Below are 27,909 nucleotides of genomic sequence, written 5' to 3' on the forward strand. Positions count from 1 at the left end.
CACTCTTGCCAGGGACAAGGTCAAAACGGTAAAAAAAAAGAGAAAAAGAACGGGGGAGCAGGAGGTTACAAGGCCTTGGCCAGTGAACTGTGGGGGGGGAGGAGGGGAGGAAGGGTGAACGAAAAGGTAAAACGAAAGAAGGGTGTTGTGTGTGCAGGTGTGTAAGTATGTGGATTTTGTTTCCTTTGCGCCAGTTCCATGTGAGGTGCGTTTGGACTAATCGCGTGTCGTCTTTCCGTGGGGAAGTGACAGTGGCCGGCATTGTGGCCAACCCTCACGTGAAACGAGCGACTATAGTCGCACACATGCAAAAAAAAAGGAAGAAATACTCAAATCGACAACGGCCAAGAAGTGCACCGCCAGACCGGCACGCAAGCGCACGCCGCATTCGAAAAAAGAAGAGAGAAGCTCGAGCGCACATGAACGGAAGATAACGACAAAAAGGAGGGCGCTATACGTGGTGAGTCGTTTACAAAGCCGTGCGGACGGCTCTCTTTGTTTACATATATATATATATATACATATATATATATATATAGTGCGAGCCTTATTCCTCTGTGGAATCCAAATCTTCCAGCAGCATCTGGGCGAGGGTGATGTTGTCGGCGTCACTGCTGGCGGTCATGCTCTGCACTGCGCCCTTAAGCACCTGCTGTGCGCCGCTCTGGTCACCCTGGTGGAGCAGCTGCACTGCCTCAGAGAGGAAACTGAACTTCGAGCCAAGGTGCTCTTGCCGCTGCACCACGAGATGCCACTCCTCCTCGATGGTTTGCAACACTTCCATGAAGTTGTAAATAATGACAAACTGGTTTTTTGTCGACTTCGAAGAGGCGTTGACCGGTAGGCCTCTCTGCTTCGGCTGCTTCGCAGCTGTTTTAGCTTGGTCGCCCCCGCTGATACCACACGGACGTGCCAGGATTTGACTTGTCGTGCTGTTCCACGACCGCCCATCCAGCAAGATGCAGTGAAATGGGTTCTGTGGTTCGTCGAGGGGGGCCTGCAAGGAAGGGAGACGGCGGTGCATAGCGAGGCCGCGGCGCAGCATCTTAGCCCCCAGCTCGTGCTGACGCGGGTTGAAGAAGTGGATTCCGCGACACGAGCCAGAGCCCACGAGGCCCACAAGCGAATGTGGGGCTGACACCACAGCCGCGACCAATTCCTGCCGTGCATTGCTGAAACTTGTCGGCGGCTTCGGGCGACTCTCGAAGGCCTTCATGATTTTTCGCGCCTTCTCGATCGCCAAGAGCACCGGCTCGCTGCTAAAGGGGATGAGTCCCCACACCACACAAATCGCATCCTCGTATGCTGTAAGCACGTAGGAGTTCGCGTCAGCACTGTCTTGCCCCTTGGCGTCTTCGAGTGCCTCCATCACGGCCTCGAAGTTGACCGACACAGTCTGCTGCTTGTTGCGGGTGGCAGCCATGCCGCCCCTCTGGTCGGATGCATTGACGCTCAACACGGCATCTTCTTCTTCATCGTAGATGTCGCGGTAGGCCACGTAGAGCATTGTCACCGTCTTCAGCTGCGGGACCGAGGTCATGAAGGTCACTGGTTGAGGGCTGCTGTAGTGATCAGGACTTCCATTAGCATTTGAGTGGGTACCGCGCAGGAGACTCATGCTCACGGACAGCTTCGCAGACGACGGTGCGTTGATGTGTGGAATGAAAAGACTGCCCCCCGCCAACGACCGCACAATCGACGACAGAGTCGAGCACGTCTCTTCGGGCAGCGTCTGGGGAAAGTTGGGGGGCATCATCTGGGACTGCAGGCGGGCGTGTACCTCTGCCGCCGATACGTTACCCGCGGTGCGAACGGAAGAGCTGCCAGAAACGCTTCCTATACCTACAGAAGGCGACGGCCGACCAACGCCGTCATGTGGCACGATCTCGGGCGTGAGGACTCGCAACGCCATGTTCTCTTGTGGACATTCATGGTAATCCGTCGCCGCAGGCGCCTCATTGGCCACCATCTCGCTCTCATGGGTCTCCCACTTGATGCCGAGCATCGCCTTGAGGTTGTTGAGAAAGACGCCGATGCTGAGCATGATCAAAGTCGGGGCGAAGTAGCCCATCACACGAATCCCAAGTGGCGTCGCCTCTCCGTCGATGCTGTACGGGGTCCAATACATGACTTCGAGCGCGCATGCCGCGGCAAACACGCCAACCGAGGCAGCGTAGACGATCAAAAAAACAAACCAGCGAGTGAGGACGCTCACCAGGCGACAGTGAAAGCTGCGCCACATATGCGGGGTATTGTAGAAAGCTTTCTTTATCAGCAACAGATTTGCCCATAGCCATGGCACGCCGAGTACAGGAGATGCCAGGAAAAGGCAATGAGTATCGTACTCGCACATGAAGGAGCCGATGAGCGTGAGGATGGTGATGATGATTGTCATGTACAACGAGACGAGAGGCATCATCAATGCTATACGCAAGGGCTTGGAAGGTTTCGCAACGCGGGCGGAAACGATCGTGAGGGGCGTCGGTGTGTGCCGGGCGTCTGTGGGAGTGTGCATGGAGATGGGCATCCTACCCGCGAGCGGCAGCGCGTGATCTTTCGGCGTGCACTTTTCTTGCTCGCCGGACCCGCTGAAGTCTGTGTCAGCGTTCAGGCATTGCGTTGGATACAACTGCAGGTTGCCTGGCTTCATTGGCGGGCACGCGGAAATGGCTGGAGCCGCGTCCTTCGTGTAGGGATGCTTAAGGAGTGACGGCGACGACAGCATGCCCGTCTCTCGCAGCGGCGCCACGACGAGCTCGCCACGAGGTGGCGCTGATCCCTGAGGCCCAACGTTCACGGCAGGGGAAGCCTGGCAGGGTGAGTGGAAAGGGTTTGCGGAAGCTCGCGAACTGCTCCCCTGAATGCTCGAAGTGGTGCTGCCTTCAAAAGCGTTGACGTTGGCCTTGCTCGAATCGAGAATGCTCGACAAGACGCCCTCATCCTCGGACTGCTGTGCGACCATGGGGCCCCCGTCTGTATTGATGGGGACACAATGCGTCTGCGGATTTTCGCGCCCTGGATCAGGACTCTTCTGCTCATCGTCGATGTTCTCCATATTACGCTTTGCGGCACAGATGTTGGACCGCGCCAACAAAATGGCGGAAACGATGGAGAGACAGTTCATTGCGAACCAAACACACAGCGTCAACGCCGATGCGGCGGAGAAGGCGAAGGCGATCCACCGGTGGTGAAGCCTGCAAACGACCGCCAGCGCTACGTAAAAGATAGCTGGCGGTATGCCAATGAACCAGGCGATGATCTGCTTCACATCTTCAGCCGTGAGAGACATTGGTCCGTTAGATGCACACCAAGAGAAGAAGGCAAGAAAAGTAGATGAGCCAAAACAGCGAAAAAGGAAAGTTCAAGTGGAAGAGAAGAGAGAGAATCGGCGAAGAAGACCGCGGGGGAGAACCACAAGAACAGCAACAACGAGAAGATGCTATGTACACAGGAGTGTGGCTTCCTATCCACGGAGAAGGGTGAAAGGGGCAAAGAAGAACAGTCGAACATAATACGAAAAGAAGAGAGCTCACAGGCGCGCCACACACGCACACCGAGGGAGGGAGGAGGGTCCCTCTCCAAACAACTGAATAACAAAGGAAGTGGGGGGGATGGGGCTGACAAAAGGCTATGATTCTGTGCTCGTGGGGACGGCGAGGCGTGATGATGATGGTAGAGTGATAGAGGGAAGTGCGATGGTGGCGAGAGGGGGTGCAAAAGGGGAACGGAAAAAAAAATGCGACGTTTTAGGAGCAGCAAGAGATGGGTCGAAGCTGACGGCAAGCAAGCGTAGCCGAGGGGCAGGGGGTGGGGGCGTAAGTCGGCGAGGACACAGAGAGGAGGACAGCCGTGAAATGAATCAATACAATATGAGAGCTGTGAGGGCTGAAAGAGACATGCATTGCAAACACAAGTGAAACGAAAGAATACGTCGGCAAGGCAGAAAGAGATGGAGGAGGGCGTGTTAGGGTATGTATATCTCGGTGTGTCCTTATACTAGTATGATCACATCTCAAAACGCCTCACTGTGACACTGGCAAGGCTGTGCAAGCAGCTCTTCACACGAGTGCACACGGCTTCGCTTGGATGCACAAAGTTCCTGTGTAGCCGGAGTGGATCGAGTCCGTTATAGGTGAATGCCCGCGCAAACAGATGTGTGGGAAAGTCGCACGATAGACGGAGCGGCAGAGACGGCGAGTGCGTGGATGAGGAGGAGAGGAGAGACAAGGGGATGCGAAGGGAACGGAGAAGTTTGTGGTCATGATTCACATGAGAAATGGAGTTGAAACAGCGTGGCCGCCTTCGAAGAGAAATGGATGCAGTCTTGTCCGCTCACTCGAAGAAGCCGCCAACTCAGTGGGCACTCGTGAAGATACGCATACGCTCATGAAAAGGGGGTACACGCATCGCGCCACGTCTGCGCCACCGAGAAAGATGCAAGAGAAAAATAGTAAACAGAACAGTATGTCTGAGCGCTCACAGGTGGCAGTGGCAGCCCGCACGTCTCTCTGTCGTTTCTTGGACACCAGCTGCTGCACAAGTAGCGGGCCTGAACGCATCAAGTTGAGCTTCACGTTTTTCTCGGCCTCATGGGTTCCTCCGAATAGCATTCTAGTGCATCACTTGTGTCCCCGTCCTTGCAGTCCTTCACTGACAGTGCCGCCACGGTCGCAACAGCGGCACGCCACCAACAAGCGAAAAACTCCGCTAACAGACAACACAAAAAAAGGGAACGATGCCCAGCAGGGGGTGGTGAGGGTCAGACGTCACACAGCTTGTCGAGCAAGGACCTCCAGAGCAACAAACACCCTCACGCCGCGTAACGTACCCGTCGTTGGCGCAGGCACCGCGTGCACTGGAGGGGGGAGGGGCAAAGAAGGCTGCCGCCGACTGAGAGCAGCAACAATGGCGCAGTAGAAATGACGGCAAGAAATGGAAGAAAGAGCCCAAGCAAGAAGGCGAAAGCCGGGACGGTCTCAGGTAAGGATCTCCCCCACAGCAAAATACCGCGAGATCATGACACGGACTTGCCTACGCACTCGCTGGGGGGGAGTCTCCTTCGGTAAAGAAAGAAGGTCCGCCTCTTTCGGCTCCACACTACAGCGTGGTGTTCGTCGGCTCCACTTCGATCTCAGCTGCAGAGATGGTCTCTGCTTTGCCAGCGCAGGCATCAACCTTCCCCTGATCCTCGACGAACTCAACCTCCAAGGCGCCCTCGGTGCTGTAGTCCTCCACCGTCTCCTTCGGCAGACTGAGGTCATCCGGCTCCAGCTCCTTCTCAACAAAATCCTTGTCGACCTTGCCCGTCTTGAGGTCGTAGTACACTTTTGCAGCCCGAGCCACCTTCTTCCCCTTCTCATTTTCGCCCATGCCGAACGCCATCATGCCGACAGAGCCGCCCGGCATGCCGTCACCGCCTTGAAGCGCCGATTGCAGCATTGACGCCATGCTTTCGCGCATCTCTGGTGTCATGTTGGCACGCAGTGTGTTTTGCATCTGCGATATGCTGTGCTGATCCATGAGCCCGCTTCCGGGTTCAAAATGGCCGTTGAAGAACTCTGGCACTCCTCCCTGTCCTGAAGAAAGGTTGGGCACCCGTGCTTTGGAGAGAATGTCGGAGAACTGCTTGTAGCGGTCCTCATCGCTCCGCAAGCGTCGCGTCGGTGCGAACGGCGCCGCACCAACGCAGCGCCTCATGCAGCGACGCATCGCTTCCACGGATTGGCAACAGATGCGTGACCACAAGAGGAAGATGAAAAGGACCTGATGCACCGCGGTATGCGCACGAGTGCTCGGAGTGGCAGGCCTGATGCGGCTACACAGAGAGAAAACGCACAAGCACGAGCACGCCTTGCGCATGCTGCAATGGCATGCGTGTGCGTGTACGTGCGTGCGTACAGAACCGAAAAAAAAAAACGGTGGGTTGCACCGCACGGTGAGAGGGAAAAGATGAAGAAGATGCCGTCATCATCGGGCCTATGGGCAAACACCGAGGAAACTAGGGATGATAACGCAGCAGCCACCACGGCAGCTATGCGGTGGACGACAGAGAGGCACTTCCACACCCGCCCGCGAACGCGATAAAGCAAGCGCAAAGAGCAAGGCGGCAAGGCGCAAAGCCCATGCCGATGCAACTGACACCGCACACGGCATGCAATGCTGTGCGCCCGGGCGACAGCACGAATACACCGAAATGTTTTGGTGCAAGGCTGACGTGACGGAGGCTGCGCATAAAAATTGTCTGCCTAGAGCACCCGTGCTTTGTGATTTGTTGGTGTGCGTGTGCGCGCGTTGGCCGCGTTGACCGCCTTAGTCGGCACAACACAGTGATAGCCTATCCTTCACCTATCGGCACAGTAAACGCACATCAATGAATACACATACACGCACAGACCGAGAGAGAGAGAGGGAAAGCCCACTACACCGCCACAGTACAGGGAAACAAGGCTACCCCTCCACGCCACACACACACACACACACGCGCGCACACGCATACACACACGAAAAACAGGAAGAAAAGGATGCACGCCAACGAGAGAGCCATCCATCGCACGCCCCTTTCTCTTTCCCGTTCCTTCTTTTCTTTGCTGAGGGACGGCGTAAAGGACATGTTGGAACAGAGAGAAGAGTGGGGAAGGCAGCATAAGGGAGCCGTTATCGGATAGAAAGACAGACAGACGGGTGTCAAGGGGAGAAGTGCAGACGGGGTGGGCGACAGTATCGTAGAGGCGGCGCCACGGGGTGGGTAACAACGCTAAACAGTCACGCTCCTGCGTGCAACAAGGGGAGAGGAGAAGCCAAACGGCAAGCGCGAGACACACGCGCAGAGAAGGGGCACGAACGAAAGGCGGGCAGAGGTACCACTGCCAGCTGCTACAGTCGCAGCTGTTCCCATCACACGCACAAGCACCATCTATCCGATCTCCCTTAATGCGCCGAGGCCTCGGCACTGAAGCGAGTGAGACGCGCATCATGCAATACCGGATGGGCTGGGATGTCGGAGGAGCTCAAAGACACTTTAACAACCCTGAGCACCGTTCCCTGCGATGTGCGTACACCGGACGCAAACGCACGCGCACATACGCGTAGACATCTTGTAGAAACCACACACCAACCCGAATTGTGGGTGAATTATTTGACTGAGGCGAGAGCACGAAAAGCCCCTCTAGTCGCACGAGCAGCCGCAGCCCACCGACTCACGGCTGCTCGTCTACGTCTATACCCATGGATGATCGTGTGGGGAAGCGCAGACCGAGCAGGTGTTCTTCCTCCACGCCTAGCTCGGTGAGTAGCGAAGCGTCTGTCACCCTGCCCGGCGCGGCTGCGCCAGCGCCTTCCTCCCGTCCCTCCATTGTTCCGTAGCTAGCGTGGCTTCGCGCTGACATGTGGATGGAACTGCTAGCTGAGCGGCTGGACATGTCAATCTGCGCCCACGTCCGCTGCGGCGGGTACGCGGCCGTCGGAAGAAGACGGAAGAACCAGCGTACCACAAAGTGGCGGTGGCGTGGAATGTCGCTCTCCATCCAGTCAGTGTAGCACCGCCGTGGCAGCGGGTTGCCATCGACGTCCTCGCCAGGGTTGTTCAGCTGCGCGTCACCGAAGACCTGCAGGAGATTGCGCTGCACGCCGAGGTCGTAAATGTTGCGGCGCATGTACGACCGGAGTGTTCGTGCGCGGTAGGTGGCCGGGTTCGAATCGACTCTTGGCTTTGTCGTGTCTGTTTCGACATCGGAGTCCTCTGACGTCCCGTGAGAGAAGAGACGTCGCTCATTCTCGTAGATGACCATGTCAATGGTGGTAATGTTGTGTCGCGCATACGTAAAGTGCCGCTTCAGCAAGTACGTGGTCATGGCGAAGAACAATAAGCTCTGCGCTATGCACACCATAACGCCGAAAAATGGGGGGCCGACGTCCAGCTCTTCGGCGATGTTGGCACCGACACCGAGGCCCGTGCGCCGCGGCGGTGTTTCTGCTGATGCAGCTGCAGTAGTTTTCGGCGTTGGTGCACGGCCAAAAAGATTTTCTTTCACTTCGAGCACGTAGACGGTGAGCGCAATCGACAGCAGCGTCAGCGCCCACGCCGTGAGAAGCCACGTGTAAAGAAGAACGAGAAGGTAATTCTTGTAGTTGTAGAAGCCGACGCACTGGCCCAGCCACGGGCAGTGATGATCGTACTTGAGAATACAGCAATTGCAGCGACTGCAGTGATGGGCACGAGGCGGCTTGTAGGTGACGCACATGGGGCAGAAATTCAGGTGGTTGTTCTGCACGCTTGTGTAGCTATTCGCCTTGGGATTGAAGAAAAACAGCTCATGTGGAGGCTGATTCGGCGGTGCGACGCCGTCCGCTGGCGGCTGAGCCGACTGGCTAACGCCCTCCTCCATCGCTGCGTCGGCCCCAAACGCCCGCAATCGTCCGTGTTTCTGGGCTCTGAAGCCTGTCCTGCTGGATGGGTAGAGTGCTACCGGCGTATCAGAGCGGGTCAGCGGCTCGTAGAAGGTGCTCAGCGCCAGGGAAGCGCTCTTTGTCGCGCGTTGTCGAAACACAGCCGGCACTCGACCAGGTGGAATGATGACGGCCATGGTGTACGCCCACATATCCATCAGCAGCAAAAACGCGGACGTGAGAAAGAGCAACCAGCCCCACAATCTCACACCGCACAATGTTGTCATGCTCATCGGCAACAAGCGCGACCAACGGCTGCTCGTCCCTGACGTCGAATGGGTAGCGTTGGCCTTGCTTAGCAACTCATCGGCACTCATGTTGATGAACGGGTGCAGAAAAGCTGTCGCGAGGGCCTCGAGGGTGTTGGGAAAGAGATATGTGTAAAAGCTGTGAGCGGAGTACATGGTGGTGCACACCAGCGCCGTGACCACCACTATGTCGCTCCAGCTACGCTCGCAACAGCACACCATTACCTCACGTTAGTGCAGCAACCACGCATAAACTAAGAGCAGAGCAAACGAACTTGTGAAAGCTCGCACGAGTGGCGAAAACGAGGCGGTCTGAGATCCTATCCTCGGGGCGACAGCAGCTTCGTGTCGATGATGAGTAGCCTCCGTGATGCACAGCAACCGCCCCATAGATTTGATGGCAGCGGTGCAGCGAAAAGAAGAAAACGAAATAAGGAGAAGAGTCGTTTCGCAGGTGTCGGTCTCTATTGGTGCAGCGAACGGTCTGCTTGGAGGGGGGAGCGACGGCTACGGTGACCGCTCCTTGGCATACGAGGACACGTCACCCGCCCTTCACTTTCTCTATGTGTCTTTTTCTGCCCCGTTCAACTGGTGCCGCTCAAGAGCGAGACTGTGAAGAACAGCGGGTGCTCACACACGTTGGGGTATCCTACAGAAAACGTCTCGATGCCATTCCGCTGCGCGCCACGGAGTAGCAACAGTGTGCAGCACGCTCAAGTGCGCCGGTGGATTAGGAAGGATAAGATGTAACAATACGAGTGAAAGCGATCCTGTCGTGTGCTGTATAGACTGCCTGATATGGTGGAGGCGAGTTGACACAAGGAGAGCAACGAAGCAAGAGTCGACCAATCTTCGATGAACGCCGGGTGTACTCCAAGAGCGCGATCCGCCACGCAAAGGAACGTCAAAAAAAAAAGCAGAAAGGGAGCAACAATCCCAAAACAAGGGTTGGGTCAGCAGAGAAGGTCATGCGCGGGCGGTGACGATGTTGGCAGCGCCGCAGACACACGCGCACACCGAGGAGCACGCGCGCACAAGGAAAAGTATTCCATGGTTGTTGTTTTCCGACACAACGTTGTTCGTTGTCGTTGTGGATGAGAGCATACGCGGGCCCCAGAGGAAAGGATGATGGGTGCGCAAGGAACAAGCGAGGAAGACAGTCGGAGCCGTGAGAAAGGAGAAGCGGAGGCTTAAAAAGAGAAATGACAGAGTGAGCGGGAGGGACACGCGAGAGGACCACGGGGACCGTGGTTTTCGCTTCCGCTGACATTTTGCGTGGCGGCAAATCAGCTCACAAGACGCTCGGGGCTGAAATTGAGTGCGGTGAAACCCCGCTAATTGAGAAGAAAGTGGTCTCTTTCACTGCCAATCCCTCATAGGCTGCGTCCCGTCATCGCATATGCCACATGTGCACATCCGCTCAGCGAAGAGGTGCATCATCTACGAGTGCGGCGTGGCGCGCTGACATTCTCATCCACATTCCCCCCCCCCTCCCCATCGGTGCTGCATTCAATACTGCTGTTTCGCTAGGCATTTTCACGTTCGTCGTTTTCTGCTCGCAGCTTCCAAAGCCACCACCGAGCGGCGGAGTCACAACCGCTCCGCGTGAGGCATCTCGAAAGTCCTGCCAAAAACCGCCCACGCATAAAGACATGCAGAATAAAAGAGAAGGAAAACAGTAGAGAGGTAGCAGGGAATAGCGAGGAGCAGGCTAAAAAATACAAACGAGTACGCGCATGCAGACACAGCTCACCGGCCTCTGCTGCACCACAGCGAAACCCTCGCCCCGTCTACGGCGAGGCCTCTGCCGGCGCATCCGGGCCTGCGTCTAGCGGGCGCCTCGTGTCCTTCCTCCGCTCCATCCCCCGCGTGCGTGCGGCGCGAGCGGCGCCAGGCCCGCCTGCCTGGACGGCACGGCCATGATCAAGGCGAGCCGCACTCAGCGTCCTGCTCGAGGGCGGAGCCGGTGGTGTGCGGCGTGCGGGTAACAGGGGGTGGTCCACGGCCATGCCGGATGAGCTCAGGGAGGAAGTCGGCAGGCCGCAGGCCACGGCCCTCGGAGACCCTGCACTCTCCCAGCATGTCTGCCGTGCTTCTCCCTGACTCGCTTCAAGCCCCGGCACAAGGCCGGGTGGAGACCCTCCACAGTGGACTCCAGATGACTCCATGGCGTGGCTCGCGGCGCTCTCGCCATGCTTCCGCCGCCACCGCCGCACCAGCCCACCCGGTCGGACGTAGGTGATGCCGCATGCGTCGCACACATGCACTGTGGCGCCCATCCCTGTGCATCCCCTGCGCACCTTTCTCGCCTATCGCCCGTGCTCTTCTCGCCCCTGGATGCCGCGCCTGGATGTGGTACACCATGCCCGCTGCAGCGGACAGCGCGTGCACACAGCAGCTTTAGGGGCGGATCGGCTGCGTGCGCGTGCATTCTTCGCTGCTGTCCGTAGGCCTCACTCACACACACGACTCCGACCGTCGACTGGCCAACCACTGAGCAGACGTGCTCACGTGTCCTGTGTGCAGTGCAAAGGTGAGTAAGAAACCGACGTCGAGCACACACGCACACGCAAGAAGAAAGAGGAACGGAAACATGTGGGCCAGCGCTAAAAGGGGTTCATAGGAAGAGGCCGTCAGGAGCACGTGTGCGTGAAGATAGGGGAGGCAAGGGTGCCCACGGGGGGCAGCAACGCGATGTGAGCAACGGGAGAATGGAAGGGTATGCGAGGGCAGAATCGTCTTTATACGTAAGCGTGTGCGTGCCGTAGAGGAAGGGGTGGGATACGAAGGAGAAGAGGAGACGCACACCAACGCCACATTCAGCAAGGAAGGTAACGAGAGAAACCGTCGAAGACAAACAAGGGCAGCGAAAAGTGGGAGAGGCGTGGAAGACTGCGACAAGAGCAAGGTGCTCACATCGACTCCGCGTTGCCTCTCGCAGTATTGCAAGGCCCATGTGCCACCGCACCGAGAGCAGCAGATGGTACCTAACACAAAACACACTCGTCATGGCAGGAGTAGCGACCAGAAAAGGGGCGCAAGACGCAGGCCTGTTCTAACCCTTTTCCATGATCGGCGCAGTTTGAAATTTTGTTTGTTTTTCGCCTTGAAAGAGCTGCAAAACCGCACCGGCCACGCAGAGAGTACCGTCGGTGCTCGACGGTGCCGCCTTTGGAGCCCGCGAAGTCCGCCATCACCACCATCGCTTCTCACAAGCTAACACGTGCGCACACGCGGGTGCAGGTTGTCACGGCGAGCCTTTGAAGTTCTCCGTGGCGTCCAGGGGTAGATCAGCGCCATCCATGTGCGATGATGATGCCCAGAGAAGCCGTATGGAGTCTTCACCAGTGCCCAATGGCTGCAGGTGATGGTGATGCACACGCTGGCTCATGGAAAGATCCTCTGCGTCAGCAATGATCGTCTGAGCATCACGTTCACCAGCTGCAGCCGTGGCGTACGATGCCGGAGCGGCATTCGCCTTCACGGATGCAGAGATCAGTGCAATCTCTGTGAGGGACGCCTGTAGCTGCCGTACGCGATGATGCATCCACGGACGGGAGAGGGGACACTGCTGCCATGGTATCTCTAACGACGTGCTGCAGCGTCGCGCCAACGCGCGTCCTGTCATTCCCCGCGGCAGCCCAGCCTTCGTGTTCAGCACGAGAGAACAGTCATGGTCTCCTCCAGAACGGAAGCACTGCCAGCTGCACATAGCGCTGCCTAAAGCCGGTACCTCCGCCTCCTCGTCACGGCCACGTTTTCGGCTAGCCACTGCAGACCTGACGCACAGCCACCGGCTACGCGAGTAGCTGCTGTCAATGGACACACTAGCATCGTGTAACTTCGCGGCTACCAGCGGACTTGTAGCGGCAAAGTCGGCACTGCTAAAGAAGGCGAGCTTTGGAGTCGGTGGCAGTGACACGTCTCTGTCCTTGTGAGGCCACCACCTACGACTTCGCCACTGGAAGGTGACCGCTGCATTATCCACCGCTGCCTGCAAATCCCCCAACTCCTTAAATGGAGGATGCAGAACGTGAATGGAGGACAGCCGCATTGGCACAGGAAAGATAGGGGCTCGGCGACGGCCTTGCACCCCCAGCGCATACCACCGCCAGACTTTATCGGTGCAAGACATCGAGAGGTTTGCACGTCCTTTGCCGGGTTTCACACGTGCAGCGTGCAAGAGCGGTGCAGCCCCGTTGAGCGGCGAGTAGTGAGCAGCCAAAGTGTGTCTGTCAACATGCGTGACTGTGCAAGACTCGCAATCCGCCTCGTTTGCTGAAACCTCCGATTGCACGGTGGGGTCGAGCCAGCAGCCACAGGCAGCGCGCAATAGGAGGTGTCCGCTACGGCCTGAGCCTCCCGCCACGGCAGCCAGCGAGCCGCACATCCATCGAGTGCATACGAAGTGCACTGCAGCTGTCTCTCGCAGCTCCCACTGCGGGGAGCCCGAAGCGCCGACCGCCGTGGCGACATCGCAGTCGCCGCTGCGTCTGCGTAGAAAGAGATCGGCGTACGCGCGGTCACTGCAGCGTGCGCTCGCCTCCGCTATCCCAAGCAGAAACGCAATAAAGCCACGACGCGCCATCACCTCGGCATGGCCGTCACGTAGTTCAAGGAGTCGTCTCATTTTCGCGCCTGCGTCAGACGGGGGTGCATCGTGCGCGGCAAGGCAGCGGGAGCCTGATCCGAGCGAGACACACACGTAGCGCCGCACTGCCGCTTTCGCACCGCTCTCCACGACCCCTGCTTCTTCGGCGCACGGGCATTCACGGTATGGGATGCTGAGTACAAAAGCAGCCACAACAATGGCACTTTCCTTTCCCTTCCAGTTTGCTTCCTGCTCCGATGCAGCCGCCACCGCACAGGACGGCCCCGGCCGCCGTGCACCGTCCGCTATAGCTCGATGCCACAGCTGGAGCCACACCGACTGGGGCTGCGCCTCCACTGCACGGTGCACGGCGCCATGAGGGGTGTCGCTCCACAAATGATCGGCAATCCACCTAAGCTGCCCCGCTCTCTCCTCTGGCGTGCCGGCGCCGTTCGCCTCCATAAGGGCAGTCAAGTGCGCACTTCTCTCTAGGCGAGAGCGAGAGAGAGGGACTGGAGGAAAAAGAAGAGCCGCTCACAAAGAATGAAGTGTCACCCCATGAGCAGCAGCCGTCACCCGCACCACTTGGAGGGGGGAGGGGGACACTCACGCACCAAACTCCTTGCACCGCTGCAGAAAAACGTGGTTCTGCGGCGCTCTACCCGATCACAACGTCCGCGTTACTGGCAGTGTGGGATGCGCAAGGACGGCGAGCAGCGAAGTTGGGACCCGGTTAACTTCGCCTAAACGTGCCCCGTCGACTCCTTCCTGCGCTCGGGCGCTTACGCCCGACAAACATACGCCGCGAAGAAGCGTGACAACGAATGGGAGGGAGCGGAAAACACCGAAGGATGAAATGGAAGAGAGAAGAGAGGCCGATTAGGGTGTGTGAGGTGCGTTTGAGGAGCAGGCACTCGCGCTGTCACTTCGAGAGAGTGTCATCCCCATCAGGCAACACAAGAGTGCGGCGTAATGCCCCGAAGAGAGTCATCACCCTCTCACTGGTCGGGCACCGCACTCCCAGTCCCTATGAGGGGAAGTGGTGCAGGGGCATCAGCACCGCTTCTGAAAGCCACTTCGCAGGCAGCCCTCGCCGCCAGAGGTAAAAACAAGTGGGCAAGCGCACCCGCACATATATGCACGCGTGAGCACCCCACCAGCAAGTGATGTGCCCACCGCCACGAGCCTTCCCCATTTGTGTGCTGGAGGGAGGAATGTAGTAGTCCTCTGTGCCTGTACTGATAAAACAGCACACAAAATCGTGCACATTCAACGAAAAAGAAGCACTGCTAACCCACACCCTCCTACTTCACACGGGAGAGCACAGCCGCACATCACTCTCACAACAGAGCGCCTGCACCAAGCGCACACAGCTCACTGCACGTGGCAGGACATGAAGCAGGGTGCCATCTACAGCGAGAGGGAAGAGGTGAGTCGGGTCGCTCAGGGAAGTGTGGGGGAGGTCTGCGCAGGGCAACGGGCGGACGGTGACATGAGGGGAAGCAAGACAAAAAAATAGAGTAGATAAAACCGACAGGCACAACGCACGCGCCGCCGACGTCGTGTGAAGACTAGCGCATACGCGAGCGACACCCGGCGTGCGGCAACTAGCTGGCAAAAGCCGCGTCATTCGACTTCACCAGCACTCGCGTTGCCCCGCACGACACCTCGACGCAACCACGCAAGACTACCAAAGTGCACGTCCACCAGACACCCGCGGAAAGTTGAACATACGCAAGAAAAAACTCAGCACGACGACATGCGTTGCCGCAGTCGCCCACGTCCTAGAGAAGCAAAAACACAAGAACATTGCCGGTTATGAGGACCGCGAACCGTCAGTGAACACGATAACGCTTCGAAAAAGAAAAAGAACGAAACCTCGCATCACATGAACATACAAGTCGCTACGAGACTGGGAACAGCGCATAAGACGACGCACTCCTTCGATACTCGCCCTCGCGTGGCACCCTCCTCATCTCCGCATAACCTCACTCGCGTTCGTGCGCATGCGCTTCCGTTGTAGGAAGACGAACTACGACTACCGTGCGATTTCGGAGCCGATGGCTGCCTCGCAGCCGAAATCCGCTTTGGTAGAGCACGCCGCTCACAGAGATAATCACAGAGATCGGCAGGGGGACATGCATGATGAGATGCGCAGCTCAAAAACAAATAGTCTCGCATGGTCGGGACGTCGACCCACTCGGTGAGCCTTTACCCGCCCTGGGCCCTCCGTTGACGCTGACGGATGTGCTCCTTGTACTCCTCGAGTGTACGAAACACCGCCTTCGCCTCCGGTGCCGCCATGCCAGCCTCTGCCAGCACATTCAGCAGCGGAAAGTGGGCGAAGAGATCGTACCCGCCACTAAACTCCGGCATAAACGCCTTTGCACGGACCAGGAAAGGTAGAATGGCCACATCGCCAGCGTTCATCCTCTTGCCGCCGAAGAAGGGGCCCTCACCAAACGGGTGTTTCGCCAGCTGCTGCTCGAGCTCGCCAGCAGCCCACTGAAGCTCAGCCTTCGCATCCTCGCCACCACGGATGATCCACGACATCAGTCCTCCAACGAAATACCCAGCGTTTTCCACGAAGAAACCCACCTCGTACTCCTTCTCCGCGTCCCCACGCGGCACCAGCGCAGTACCCTCCGTCGCCACGCAGTCGATGTACTGAACAATCAGCTGCGACTCGTGTACAGCCTCGCCGCTCGGCGTAAATAGCGCAGGCACCGTATCGCGGGGATTGATATATTTGTACCACTCCGGCTCTGGATGCAGCGGCACCTCCACCGTGTGCACCTGGAACTTGCGCAGCTCACACGCGAGGCGTGCGCGGTCCACAAAAGGACAGAAAAGATTGCTGTACAGCACGTGCCCGCCATTGGCGCCCATCATTGGCGCGCTCTCCGGAACCAGGTGGCGGTAGTTCTCGATGCACTGTGCCGCCGTCGGCGACGTCTCACGCACAGATGTGCGTTGAGCAGCAGCGGCCCACAGCACCTTCATTCGTGGCGCCTTGCAGAACACGTCGTACCCGGCGTAGTACATCAGAGCAGGTTTCAGTCGCACCAGGAACGGCACAAGCGCAACGTCCGCCATCGTGAACTCGCCGTCGCAGTAGTATGGCCCCGTCGTCTGGTTCGCCGCGAGCAGCCCGTCCACGTACGCCGCGTTGTCATCCACGGCCTTGCGCTTCTCACCACTCAGCGGGTCGCGGAGTAGCCCGTGCGCAGCAGCAATGAAATCGCCGACCTGGGCGAGGAAGAACTCAATCTGGTGTCGTTGCGCCGACGAGGCACCCATCAGCGCACCCGCGGGCGCGCCACTGTTGTCCAGGTACTGCGCGATCAGCATCGACTCGAACACAAACCGCTTCTCCGCATTGCCGACCTCCAGCGTCGGCACTGTCTCACGCGGGTTGATCTGCTTGTACCATTGCGGCATCTCCTCGCGAAGCCCAACAGCAACCCGATCGTAGGAGACCTGCTTCTCCCGCGCAACGATCTCCACGCGGTGACAGAACGGGCACGTCGCCGACACGTACAGCTTTAGCGCGCGCGCGGCCATCCCCGACACGCCAGGCACTCAGTGGTTCAGTGGTGGGCCAACGGTGCCAAGATAAGCGGAAAGCTTCAGCAGCAACACACACACACACACACGCACACACACACACGCAGCGGGCGCACCTCTCTAACGGGGGAGAGCCACAGACGGTGAGAGCCCGTGTGGGAGAGCAGAAAAACAAGTCGAGACGGAAAAGAAGGTGGACGAGGGGGAGCGGACACTAAAGGGCTGCAGGGGACCTCCTTGCTGTGGTGCTCGGCTGACAGGCAGCAAACACATCCACGCACGTGGAAAGCACCAAGCGAGAAAAAGGCGGGAGATGAGGCCGGGGGAGAGATGCGGGATGGGGAGTAGATGAGACGTTTGGAGACACGTACACGTGGACTCATTTCGCCTCGCACCGCCGGAGGCGCAGGCGCGCCGCGCGCGAACAGGGTGGCGCAGATGGGCGAAGTGGGACGCAATGCAGCACCCAGAGAGCCGGTAGGATCACTGCGCAGCGAGTTCCTGAAGCAGGGAGTGGAATAGGTATGCTACGCGCGCCGCTCATGCTCGTGGTACGGCCTCTGCGAGCGTTTCCACGCCTGTGTTCATGGGCAGGGTCATACATGCTAAACAGGAATATCGGTGAGGGTAAGGGCCGGAGGCATCAGAAATGTTGAGCTGAGCCGAATAGTTGTGTATTCGCTAAAAAAAACGAGCTCGTCGATTTCTGCTGGCCTCAGATCGCCATAAGCTGCCGCTGTCAAGCGACGCTGTCCTCTTCAGCGAGGCGTCGAAGGAGAGTCTCGGCAAGGTAACGCGTGTGGTTTCGGCTGAGGCGCGCGTCGAGAACATCGTCGTTGTAGTAGGCGTTGAGGACCGCAGAGTCCCGGGTGGAAAGCATGGAGTGCTGCATTGTGCGCCAGAGGCGCCTCTTTGCTGTGCCCTCCGTCAATGTCTCCGGTGTAGCCGTGACGGAGGCGATGTACTCGGACGCCTTCACGGGATTCACGCTCCAGAGAGCTGCCACAAAACTGCACAGTGGCACTAAGAAACGCTGCACATGTGGGGCCTCATGCTGCACAAAGGGCGCGCAGGTGCCGTGCTCAGAGCCGATGCCAATGTGCAGACGAGAAGGTCCGTTGTTCGAGCGTGTAAACAGCCGCAGCGCGTCCTCCAAGGTGGCGATGCCGGGCACGGCGAGGTTAGATGTTGGCGGGCTTGCGTTGCCGGACTCCGCGGCATCGGTGCACAAGCGCACGACACCGAACGGCAGTGCCTCCCATGCTGATACAAGAAGAACATCCGCGGAGCCCAGATGGCGATGAGACTGGGCGACGCGAGCAACCGCCTCACCCCACATCACTTCGGGCACATGCGGCTCGAGAAGTGCGCACCGCGCAGGATGACGGGCATCACCAAGCAACAATCGGTCGCACCAGACCCCCAAATAGTCCACCACCCGACTCGAGTCCCATGTTTGTGGGCTGCGGAGGGTCTCGGTGCGGCCACGCCGGCCACGTCGCGCCTGCATCGTGTGAGCCTCGTAAAAGTTGCGGGCACGCCCCTGCCGATCCCGTGCATGCGTCCGTGTGGTATCCGGGTTGTGTACATCACTCGGAGAGGGACGGCATTGCAGCAGCAGGTGCTGCGAAACGCGTGTGGCAACAGCGCCGCGGCTCTCGCGCGCGTCTAACCCTTCGCGGAGCCCCAAGCACACGATCACCTTTTCCACGCGCGGTTTGGTCAGAGAAAACTGAACACGCTGCCCCGCCTTCATGTTCCAGGTGCACAACGAGCCGCAAGTAGCATGTGCCGCGTCCGTTTCCTGTGACTTTGTGATCCTGTCTCACCGCTAGTGATGCACCTCTGTGCCCACACGCATTGAAAGCGAGGCGTCGCTGTCGCCTTTCGAGGTTGTGTGGGGAAGGGTGAAGGAAGCGAGGGAAAACAGATGCCCCTTGAAGCTCGGCGTCCAGGATTCAATCTTTCCAGCTGTGAGTCAGGTCCAGGCAACGTAGCCGCGCCTAGCAGACGCTCTTCTCGAGCTCCTGCGAAACCGATGGCGGAGGTGCAGCTGCGTATGCTGCAAGCGGGCGGGTGTGTGGAGGGGGTGAGGGGAGAGTTCGGTCTGGTCAGCTTCAAAGGTGAAGAGACGAAGCGCGGCACGCCTCAGTGTAGGGAGAGGGCGAAGGCAGCACACAGATACCAAACGAAGAAGACAGCGGAGGCACTACAGCACTCAGACACAGGAGATGAGAGGAGTTAGAAACCTGACCTGTAGCGCGCGCCGTCACGGCACCGTCCAGGGAGCCGCAGCGCAGCACAGCGAGTGAAATAGACATTGAGAGACGGGCAATAAAAAGAGAGAGGGTTGGAGGAGGGGACCGATAACATTGTGCTGCAGCACACCCTCACCAGCAGGGAAGGCAGAGGAGGGAGCAGAGAACACCAATGAGTGATGTGCATAGGACGATCTACATGATTAGCGCTCCGCGCACCCGTGCGTCACCTAATACGCGCCCGCAGAGGCGGGAACCCCATAGTGGATGTTCTGCCAGTGAGCAGCGCATTCGAAAGTCAGCGCTTCGGCGCCTCGAAGAGAGACGCAAAACGCCAGTGCACGTGGGCTCTGTCACCAATGCCCTCGCCACTCTGCCAACTGCGGTCGCTGCTTCTCTTCTCTGCTCGACTCAGCTATCCCTCCTACCCTGACTCCGCATGGATCCCTACGCGTCGCGCACCCCCCTCTTCATGGCTCACCTAGGTCTTGTCAATCTGAAAAAGAACCAATGCGCAGGAAAAAGGGGGCGCTGTCGATAGCACAGGAAACACAAAGAAGTGAGCGAGTACCAGCGACACTGTGCCACAAGCCCTGGGAGGGGGTGAGGGTTGACCAACGACAACGCCGCCGCACAACACGTTAGCATCCAAGCACGAGCACCGCCACCAGAGGCTGGACACTCAAAAATATGATAGTCGAACTGAGAGACGCGACACGGCGAGCACCGCACACGAGCAGACGGCTTCGGGCTGCTCAGGGAGCTCTGTATACCCTGTACTGTTGAACGCACGGCATGCACCTCTACACATACGCGAACAGAGAAGCATACGCGTCCGCTGCGAGAGCGTGAGACGAGCCTGTGATCTCGTACAGATCAAATCGCGCGTCCGCACAACATGACTGGTTTCGCTGCTCCTTGTTGAATCACTGCCTTTCATCCCTACACGAGAGTAGCGTGGGTGTGGTTCACAAAACAAAAAAAATAAAGAACCGAGGTGATAAAGAGGGAAGAAGGCCACCAGGGCTGTCGTGCGTCAACAGCGGAAATTACTGCGCTGCTGCCGAGTCGTTGGTGACGTCGCCCTGGGCTATCGCCTTCTCGCGGCGCGACTTCTCGGCCTCCGCCTTGCGCGCGCGAAGCTGAGAATCACGAGCATCTCGGATCTTGCGCCTCGTGTTGATGAGTACGGTATCCTCGCGGTCTTCGCGGAGGTACAGCGTAGCTCCCTCCAGCTCAGAAGCCTGCAGTTCCGTGATGCAGCGGGCGGCATCTTCGGGGACAGCGAACTCCACCATGCCCCGACCGCCAGAGAAGAGGCGGCAGAACGTGATGTCGCCGGCCTGCCGGAGGTGGTCCTTCAAGGTGTGCCACGTGGTTTCGTCCGACAAACCCGACACCTGCACGCGCTGCCCAACTAGCTTTTTCACACCATCCACCTCCACCTCAACTGCCGTAAGCGTCAGCGGGTCAACTCGGCGCACCGGTGGTTGGAAGCTGGGTGGTGCTGCATTCCACGCGTCCTCGTCAGCAGCGGCTGGCTGTCCCCATACGCCACCACCACTGCCACCGCGACCGCGCCGAAAGCTACCACGCGCACCGCGCTGCCGGTCTCCAGTTGGCGCGTCTTTCCAGCCACCGTCACCACCCCAGCCCGAATGACCGCCGCCTCGCCCCCCGCCCCAGCCATCAGAGCTGTCCCTAGCGCCCCAGCCGCTCTTTCCACGCGACCCGCGACCGCGGCCGCGACCGCCAGCACTACCCCACCTGCCTGCGGAGGTCGAGTCGCCAGCGCTACCCCATCCGCCTGCGGAGGTCGAGTCACCAGCGCTACCCCACCTGCCTGCGGAGGTCGAGTCGCCAGCGCTACCCCATCCGCCTGCGGAGGTCGAGTCACCAGCGCTACCCCATCCGCCTGCGGAGGTCGAGTCACCAGCGCTACCCCATCCGCCTGCGGAGGTCGAGTCGCCAGCGCTACCCCATCCGCCTGCGGAGGTCGAGTCGCCAGCGCTACCCCATCCACTGCCACTGCCGGTCTTACCCCAACCTTGCAGGCACACAGCGCTCGCGCGGGTCAGCAACGGTGCAAAGCTGCGGCGTAACATTCCTCCTCTGTCTTGAGCTGGTCTCAGTGAAAACCAAACACGAATCGTACGTGTCGTGTGGGACCCTTGCTGGCGGCACTGGCAGGGCCCACTCGTGCCCACGTCGTTCCAGAGTAGGCGCCCGAACACAAGCTGTGACAAAGTGCGCCTGATGATGCGAATGCCCCTCCCCCAATACAAGGGTGAAGCTTTCGTGGCGATCACGACGCGGAGCGCACAAAACCCCACCGATAGAAGGCAGCCTGTGCCGCTGCGTTTCACTCACGCTCGCTGTGACGTGATTTGACGCGATTCACTCCGTCCGTTTCCGTGTTTCGCTTGCGCTATCTCGCTCTCCAAACGGAGATCTACCACGGCTTGTGAGGTTGGGAAAGAAGGAGGGATGAGAAGCGAGACAAGCACATGCATGCATACGCTGCCAGGTAAGGTCCCGCAGGCGCACGCACGTGCACAGAGAGAAAGAGAGGTCAACAACAAAAAAAGGAATGCAGGGGAGGCACTACGGAAGTAGAAGAGAAGTCAAACCTTGACATGCAGAAGAGGCGCTACAGTCACGTCTCAATCGTCTATGGCACTGCGCGCAACAGCTGGGCCCTGTACACTGGCCGAGAAACGAAGCGAAAAAAAGGGAGGCTAAGTCGGGCGGCAGGTGCAAGTTTCGCACCCCTTGCTCCCTCCCTGCACACGTCTTCTGTCCTGAAGGGGGAAAGTTGACATGACAAGTCGGCCCTTCACTCTCAGTTCACGGAGAGGGAGACGTCCCATAAACATTTTCTTCTTGCCGCTGTCATAGAACAGCTTTCATGGTATACGTTAGAAAACCGGAGCAGTACTTTTCGTCCGCTCCTGCGCAACATTCTTAGAAACACTCGGGTCACCTTCCTCTGCCACCATCATTCCTTTGAACGTGCGTGTCTCACTACTACCATTCCTTGGCCAGCGCGAGAGAGGGGAGAGATGGCAGCAGAGGGGGAGTTACACCGAGGCCATCGGGGAGTCACAGAGTATTCGTCTCGACCGATCCGACTTCTGGGTTGTCGGTGCGACCGGGCCGCTAAACACCGAGGGAACCATACCACCAGGGATGGAGTGCATCGTTCATGCAAGAGCATCGATGTGCATGTATGCCTGTGCTTGTGTACGGTCAAGAGTGCGGCGCCATCCGTCCATCCAGCATCTAGTCTCACCGAATGCGTGCATGAAGGGGGGTCAGATGGGAAGGTGGGACGGACTCAGGAGGCACGGACAGTGGAAACAACAAGAAGGGGCCACCGTGTGACACTGGTGTCCATACTCAAAGGAAATAGAAACGTAAAGGAAAGCTGATACATAGAGATCACGCTTCCAGTGGGCAACGAAAACTTGATCGTCTTTCCTCCTCGATCCTGTCGCACCGCCATGTCCGGAGAGCCGCGTGCAAACGTTTCACAACAATACAAGACACCCACAAACACTAAAAGGAAAGACAGCAACAGGGTTTCTGCTGCTTCCGTGCGCGGGGAGACTGGTGTACTCTCCTCTTGGCGCAATGAAAAAGGGGAAGAGGTAAGGAGGCAAAGAGAAAAAGGAGCGAGAGCGAGTCGTCTGCATTAATGGTCCACAGAACGGATTCGCGATCAGCCATATGTATCATTGCCATCACCACCATCGCCACAGCCACCCTCAGTGCTGGCAAGAGAAAGAGACGGATCAATAGAGGGGCTCGGACAGCGGTGCGATGGCGAAAAACTGCGAATAACAGGAAACGCAAAATAGAACAGCGATGAGGAGAAGCCAGCGAGCGAGATGGAGAGGTTAACAGGGATACAAATTCGAAGCGGTCCGACTATCCGCTCCAAGAACCACGATTACAGGCGGGAAGGTCAAGAAAGAACGTGTTAAACGCATACTACAGAGGAAGAAGACACCAATGGAGAGCGAAACACAGCTGATGGACATCGATCAAGAAACGAAGAAGCGCTCACCATATTTTACTCTAATTCAACGTGTGCACATTCGCTGCCACACAACATGAGCCAAGCTCCGCTCGGCCCCCGGCGCGTCACAGGCCCCACATCGCCTGGCGCGAAGCAGTCTGAGACACGCACGCAAGCAAGCACTGCGCCGACCCAGTCGCCTGAGCACGGCCTCCGTCTCGAGCTGCGCCCACTCCTCCCCGCTCCGCGGGTCGCCGCACAGCCGCTCCCCCATCAAGCCAGTCGCCACCCCGGGTGCACCACCACCACCACCACCCTACACCTCGGGGTGACGCCCAGGCTGCCCCACCAGTAGGCAGTGCGATGGGCGCGTGGGATGCGCTCGAGCCATGCCGGCACCTCGGCCCATCGCGTGGGTGGCGCAAGCGTGCTCTCTGTCGCAGGTCGCTCCGACGCAACGCCGTCCAGGACCTGGCCACCGACATCCGCAGTGCCACGTCGCACCCACCTGCCTAGGCGGCAGGCGCTCGACCCTGCCACCACCAGCAATGGGCTCGGCATTTCGCAGGCACAGGAAGGGAGGGCTGCTTGGCTTCCCCCCCCCCTCCCCGACAGAGCGAGTAGGGGTGTACTGAGCACCGAGATGCCATGCACTGGGGTGTCCTACATCATCAGGTGAAAAAGGCACGAAAAAAAACAAAGAAAACAACAAGACCATTAGCACTAGAAGGTCTCTCTCATCTCTCTGTTTACTCGCGCTCCTTCGACTTGGCTTGAAGGAACAGAAGGGAAAGAAGGGGGAGGGGGCGAAGGAACGGCAGAGGCGCGAGGGGCATCGAAGCAGTAGCTGCGGAGACACACGCACGGGCACGCACATCCCTTAGCTAATGGACACATACAGAGGGCAGAGACAAGCAAATGTGCAGCAGCGGGTGACACATTATATCAGGCTCACGCATGGGTGTTGTGGGGGTGCGTGTACATACAGCCCCCACTTCTGGTGCAGATTGGAGGCCGAAGGAGGAGTGTGTGTGTGTGTGTGCATGTGTGAATAGACACTCGTGTCACCCAAATCGTAAAAGAGCTTGTGACAGTTGCGACCATCACCGCTGCAATCGACAAGGCAGCCCTGCAGCTTCGACTATGTCTTTCGCCGTAGTCGAAGTATCTTTCCACGAACGCATCCCGAGCACACGACAGAGCCCCCATAAGTTGGCCTTTGGTTGGTGTGCACCGCTGCTACGCACGCCACGAACCGCTGCCGCAAGCCTGTGCCCACGAGCAGCGCGTTGTGGATCAGCAGCAGCCTCTGTATCCCTTTCCCTCTCACATGAGCTTGGAATGAGACGATGTGGTGGTTAGCCGTGGCGCCCGATGGGATGCAGCACCATGTACTCCACGTAGGGCTCATCGCGGGCACGCACGCGTTCTACGATCGAAGAAGCCAGCACCTCCCGCGCAAAGTAACGACCCGCACACCCAGACAGGTGGCGGGGGAGCAGACATCGAAAACAAAAGAAAAATAAGAGAGAAACGACGGCATAATGGAGGCTGTGAGTTGCGGCGATCAAGTGCGGTACAGTGGTAAAAGCCTTGCTCGATGTCAGGCTGCGAAAACTTGACGAAATCACTACGAACGGCGCGGGGGCCGTCCCTCCTTTTGAACTTCGCATGCGTTTTCAGTGACTGGCTGAAACACAGGCATTATCACATCAGCGCCCACAGACCTCCGTCAAGTAGCGCCTCTTCCAGATCAAGCTTTCACAGGCAGACACCCCTTTCTCATTGATAGTAGTCCCATTCTACAGCGTGTGCAGGGGTTGCTTCATGCTAGCGTCCCCACCGTCCACCTTCTTAGAGCGATGAAGGATGAAAGACATGATCCCGCTCCACACCACCTGCAGGCCAGACGAGTAGGCGAGGCGGAAGTGACCTGGGATGTAATAGAACATCGGGAGCCAGTTGACCGACCAGAAGGCCAGCGCGTACTTCATGATGTCGGGGAGGTCGTAGATGAGTTTGCGCCTCACATCCAACGACACACACGTGAAGTATTCGTGGAAGTTAAAGCTGTGATTGTCGACGATGCGGTAGTGATAACCCATCTTGTGGATGGTGGCCTGATCCAGCTCACTCATGGTGTTGCAGAAGGGGCTAAACACAAAGCGAAAGCGCCCAGTGCCCTTCTGCGCATCAGCCATGCCTGCGTCATCGTCGCCGGCCACCACGACATGCTCCCGAGCCTTGGTAACCGTATTCATCGGAATCGCCATCACGCGCCGCCGTCCATCGCGGCCGTCGCGGTAGATGAAGAAGTGGTCCATGGCGGTGACATAGGTGAGGTAAATCGGGCTTGTCAGCTGCGCCGCGATGTAGCTGAGAAACCCCTTCCCAATGGCTCTACGCTTGGTGATGGCAGCCGGGTCGATGAGGCGGTCCAGATGGCGGTACACCCACAGGAAATACGGCACACCGAAGAGAAAGGTAAAGCTGCAGAAGATCATACTGCGGCGAAGGTCAAGAAGTATGGTCGTGTTGCCGCCCGCCGCCGAGGAGGAAGCCAGCAGCGACGCATTTTTCGTCGCCCCATCAGCAGGGGATGACACCGCCGTGCCACGATCCGCTTGGCATGCACGCCACCGCTGACGAGCGCAGAGGAACGGAGACTGAACGGTTATCAGGAACGGTGAGTTTTGGCTCTCGTTGGGCAGCCGCTCACGCGTCAGAGGTGGGCGCGACTGCAGCCATGGCTCGTAGATTGTCTGACACACAATATCCCCGCAAAAGCCGATCGTGGTGCTGAGTGCCATGTTGGTGCGGAGTGGGTACTCCTTAAGGTAGTAGGAGAGAGAGTGGAGAATAAACTTCATGGCGACAGAAAGCGGCGGCAGAGCTGCAGCAGAGAGAAATATCTACGGGCAAACAAAACGGGGTGGGGGGTGGGGAGGGGAGGGGGGGGGCGAGAAAGTGAGCCAACGACAGATCTGCAGGGCCCGCGCACCTCGAGTGCGAAAAGCGGCAACCAAATACAAGCACACTTGACAACGAGCAACGGCAGCACACAAAACAATGGGAAAGGAGGGAGTTCGGGTGTGTTGTGGCACGAAAACAAACACAAAGGTGAAGGACCCGCAACGACAGCAGCAGCAGCAGAAGCCACACCGCACACCGAGAAGAGTCCGCACACACACGCACACACAAACACACAAACACACACACCGAACCTTGAGGAGTGAAAGAGTACGCAGCTTATAGGAACGCAACAAATGGCACAAGCAGGGAGCACAGGGGCGTCTCCTTCTTCTTTGCACGCGATGGTGTGAGTGTGTGTGTGTGTGTGTGCCGGTGTGCCGGTGCGCATCGAGAGAGGCAGAGCGCCAAGGAGATCGAAGGGAAGCGGGGGTAGAAGGCATGAAAAACTCAAGGTTGGCCGGCATGAAGGAACAGGACCGATGAAAGCGGTGCGCTAACACAAACGAAAAGAGGGGGAGAAGAAAGAGACGACGCGTGCGCGTGCTTCTACGCGATACGTGCGTAGCCTTCCCCTGTGGCAGCGCTCCGTTACTTTGGTCACGTCCCTCTTTTGTACTAGCCGCTTCTCTCTCTCTCTCCCTTTTCACCCTTTCTCGATCGCAGTCCTTGCCAGCACCATCAGTAGCAGCGTGAAACAGAGGTACGTCGATGTCCAAAGAGAGAGGAAGGCAGCTAGCTGAAAGAGTATGGAAACACTCTTCTGATTCGCCTTCGCTGTTGATGCTACGGATGTTTGCGTTTTCTCGAGCTCCTACGAACGCCACACGTGGCAGAGCAAAACAAATCGGGGTCGTCTCTGCCCACGCCATGCGCGTTGGGAGTCACAAGCGAGGGTCTGCCGCCCCCCACCAGCCCTCTTCCATTGGACCAGGCGTCCCTCCTTTGCTTTATTCGCATCGTCTCTTTTCTTTGCGTAGTGGTGTCCTCTGATACGCAAGCGTACCCATTAAAGTTCAAGGCGAAGTGCTGGTAACCATCGCCTGTGCACCCTTCCGCATGCCTGATCACGCACACACAGACAGCGACACCAACACAAACACGCACACACATACACACACGCTTCCTCCTCAAGATGGAAGCCACGCTGGGGTCCACAGACGCAGTCGACTGTCGTCACCTCCTGTGACAATACAGTTGGCCCACGGGCTGGCGGCAAGCCCCCTTTGCATAAAGCTCGGCTGTGTTGTCACCGTGGAGTCCACCGCCCCAGTGTACACGCAGTAGCTGTGCACAGCGAGAAGAGTAGAGTCGTGGCAATGCACGTGGCTTTCGTTGGCGGAGAACACGGCCCTTATGCTGCGGCATTCACACTTGGTGGGCTCGCCGAAAGAGGTTACCTCTGGGCTTTGGTAGTTGCGCGACGTTGCATGGAGCCGCCTAAGGTCCCACAGTCGTGCCGTAGAGTCCATACCCGCCGTTAGCACAACGTTGCCTGTTCGGCTGTACACAACGCTTGTGACAGGCACGCCAGAGTGCGCGTTCTCAGCACGATAGATCACGCGCCCGCTCACGCCGTCGTAAAGCATCCACGTACCATCAAGGCTTGTGCTCATCATGGTTCGCCCGTCAGGAGCAAAGGACACCGACGACAGCGCCGCGCTGTGCTGTGCCCCACGGTCAGTGGGCCGGTACGAGGTGGCTGCGGCGCCGCTGTCCTCGCTCTCCCATTGTGGCCCTGTGTGGGCAGTCGAGGACGCGTAGGTCCCAGGCGGCGTGAGCACCTTCTCCGTGCGTACGTTGATCAGC

General features: G+C 58.4%; 9 protein-coding genes across 9 annotated transcripts in view; all 9 read right to left on the reverse strand.

Annotated features, from left to right (window-relative positions):
* Positions 1–547: 547 nt before the first annotated feature.
* On the reverse strand, positions 548–3,289 carry LMJF_33_0210 (hypothetical protein; the record flags this gene model as incomplete). Its single annotated transcript, XM_001685694.1, has 1 exon — positions 548–3,289. One exon carries the CDS (start codon positions 3,287–3,289, stop codon positions 548–550), a length of 2,742 nt encoding a protein of 913 aa, XP_001685746.1.
* A 1,808-nt stretch (positions 3,290–5,097) lies between these two features.
* LMJF_33_0220 (conserved hypothetical protein) lies at positions 5,098–5,520 on the reverse strand (the record flags this gene model as incomplete). Its single annotated transcript, XM_001685695.1, has 1 exon — positions 5,098–5,520. One exon carries the CDS (start codon positions 5,518–5,520, stop codon positions 5,098–5,100), a length of 423 nt encoding a protein of 140 aa, XP_001685747.1.
* A 1,676-nt stretch (positions 5,521–7,196) lies between these two features.
* On the reverse strand, positions 7,197–8,915 carry LMJF_33_0230 (conserved hypothetical protein; the record flags this gene model as incomplete). Its single annotated transcript, XM_001685696.1, has 1 exon — positions 7,197–8,915. The coding sequence occupies one exon, from the start codon at positions 8,913–8,915 to the stop codon at positions 7,197–7,199; it is 1,719 nt and encodes a 572-aa protein (XP_001685748.1).
* Positions 8,916–11,940: 3,025 nt separating this feature from the next.
* Positions 11,941–13,746, reverse strand: LMJF_33_0235 (adenosine deaminase-like protein; the record flags this gene model as incomplete). The annotated part of the gene is made up of 1 exon (XM_001685697.1): positions 11,941–13,746. One exon carries the CDS (start codon positions 13,744–13,746, stop codon positions 11,941–11,943), a length of 1,806 nt encoding a protein of 601 aa, XP_001685749.1.
* A 1,749-nt stretch (positions 13,747–15,495) lies between these two features.
* On the reverse strand, positions 15,496–16,848 carry TDR1 (thiol-dependent reductase 1; the record flags this gene model as incomplete). Its single annotated transcript, XM_001685698.1, has 1 exon — positions 15,496–16,848. One exon carries the CDS (start codon positions 16,846–16,848, stop codon positions 15,496–15,498), a length of 1,353 nt encoding a protein of 450 aa, XP_001685750.1.
* A 742-nt stretch (positions 16,849–17,590) lies between these two features.
* On the reverse strand, positions 17,591–18,607 carry LMJF_33_0250 (conserved hypothetical protein; the record flags this gene model as incomplete). The annotated part of the gene is made up of 1 exon (XM_001685699.1): positions 17,591–18,607. The coding sequence occupies one exon, from the start codon at positions 18,605–18,607 to the stop codon at positions 17,591–17,593; it is 1,017 nt and encodes a 338-aa protein (XP_001685751.1).
* Positions 18,608–20,158: 1,551 nt separating this feature from the next.
* LMJF_33_0260 (putative RNA-binding protein) lies at positions 20,159–21,214 on the reverse strand (the record flags this gene model as incomplete). Its single annotated transcript, XM_001685700.1, has 1 exon — positions 20,159–21,214. The coding sequence occupies one exon, from the start codon at positions 21,212–21,214 to the stop codon at positions 20,159–20,161; it is 1,056 nt and encodes a 351-aa protein (XP_001685752.1).
* Positions 21,215–24,932: 3,718 nt separating this feature from the next.
* LMJF_33_0270 (conserved hypothetical protein) lies at positions 24,933–26,000 on the reverse strand (the record flags this gene model as incomplete). Its single annotated transcript, XM_001685701.1, has 1 exon — positions 24,933–26,000. One exon carries the CDS (start codon positions 25,998–26,000, stop codon positions 24,933–24,935), a length of 1,068 nt encoding a protein of 355 aa, XP_001685753.1.
* Positions 26,001–27,230: 1,230 nt separating this feature from the next.
* LMJF_33_0280 (conserved hypothetical protein) overlaps positions 27,231–27,909 on the reverse strand; it is a gene marked incomplete at both ends in the record, with an annotated part of 1,536 nt that continues 857 nt past the window's right edge. Inside the window, one exon of the mRNA XM_001685702.1 lies at positions 27,231–27,909. This exon is cut by the window's right edge and continues 857 nt beyond it. Coding sequence (XP_001685754.1) covers positions 27,231–27,909 — 679 coding nt within the window.

The sequence above is a fragment of the Leishmania major genome, chromosome 33 (genome assembly GCF_000002725.2).
Source record: "Leishmania major strain Friedlin complete genome, chromosome 33".
Classification (NCBI taxonomy): domain Eukaryota; phylum Euglenozoa; class Kinetoplastea; order Trypanosomatida; family Trypanosomatidae; genus Leishmania; species Leishmania major.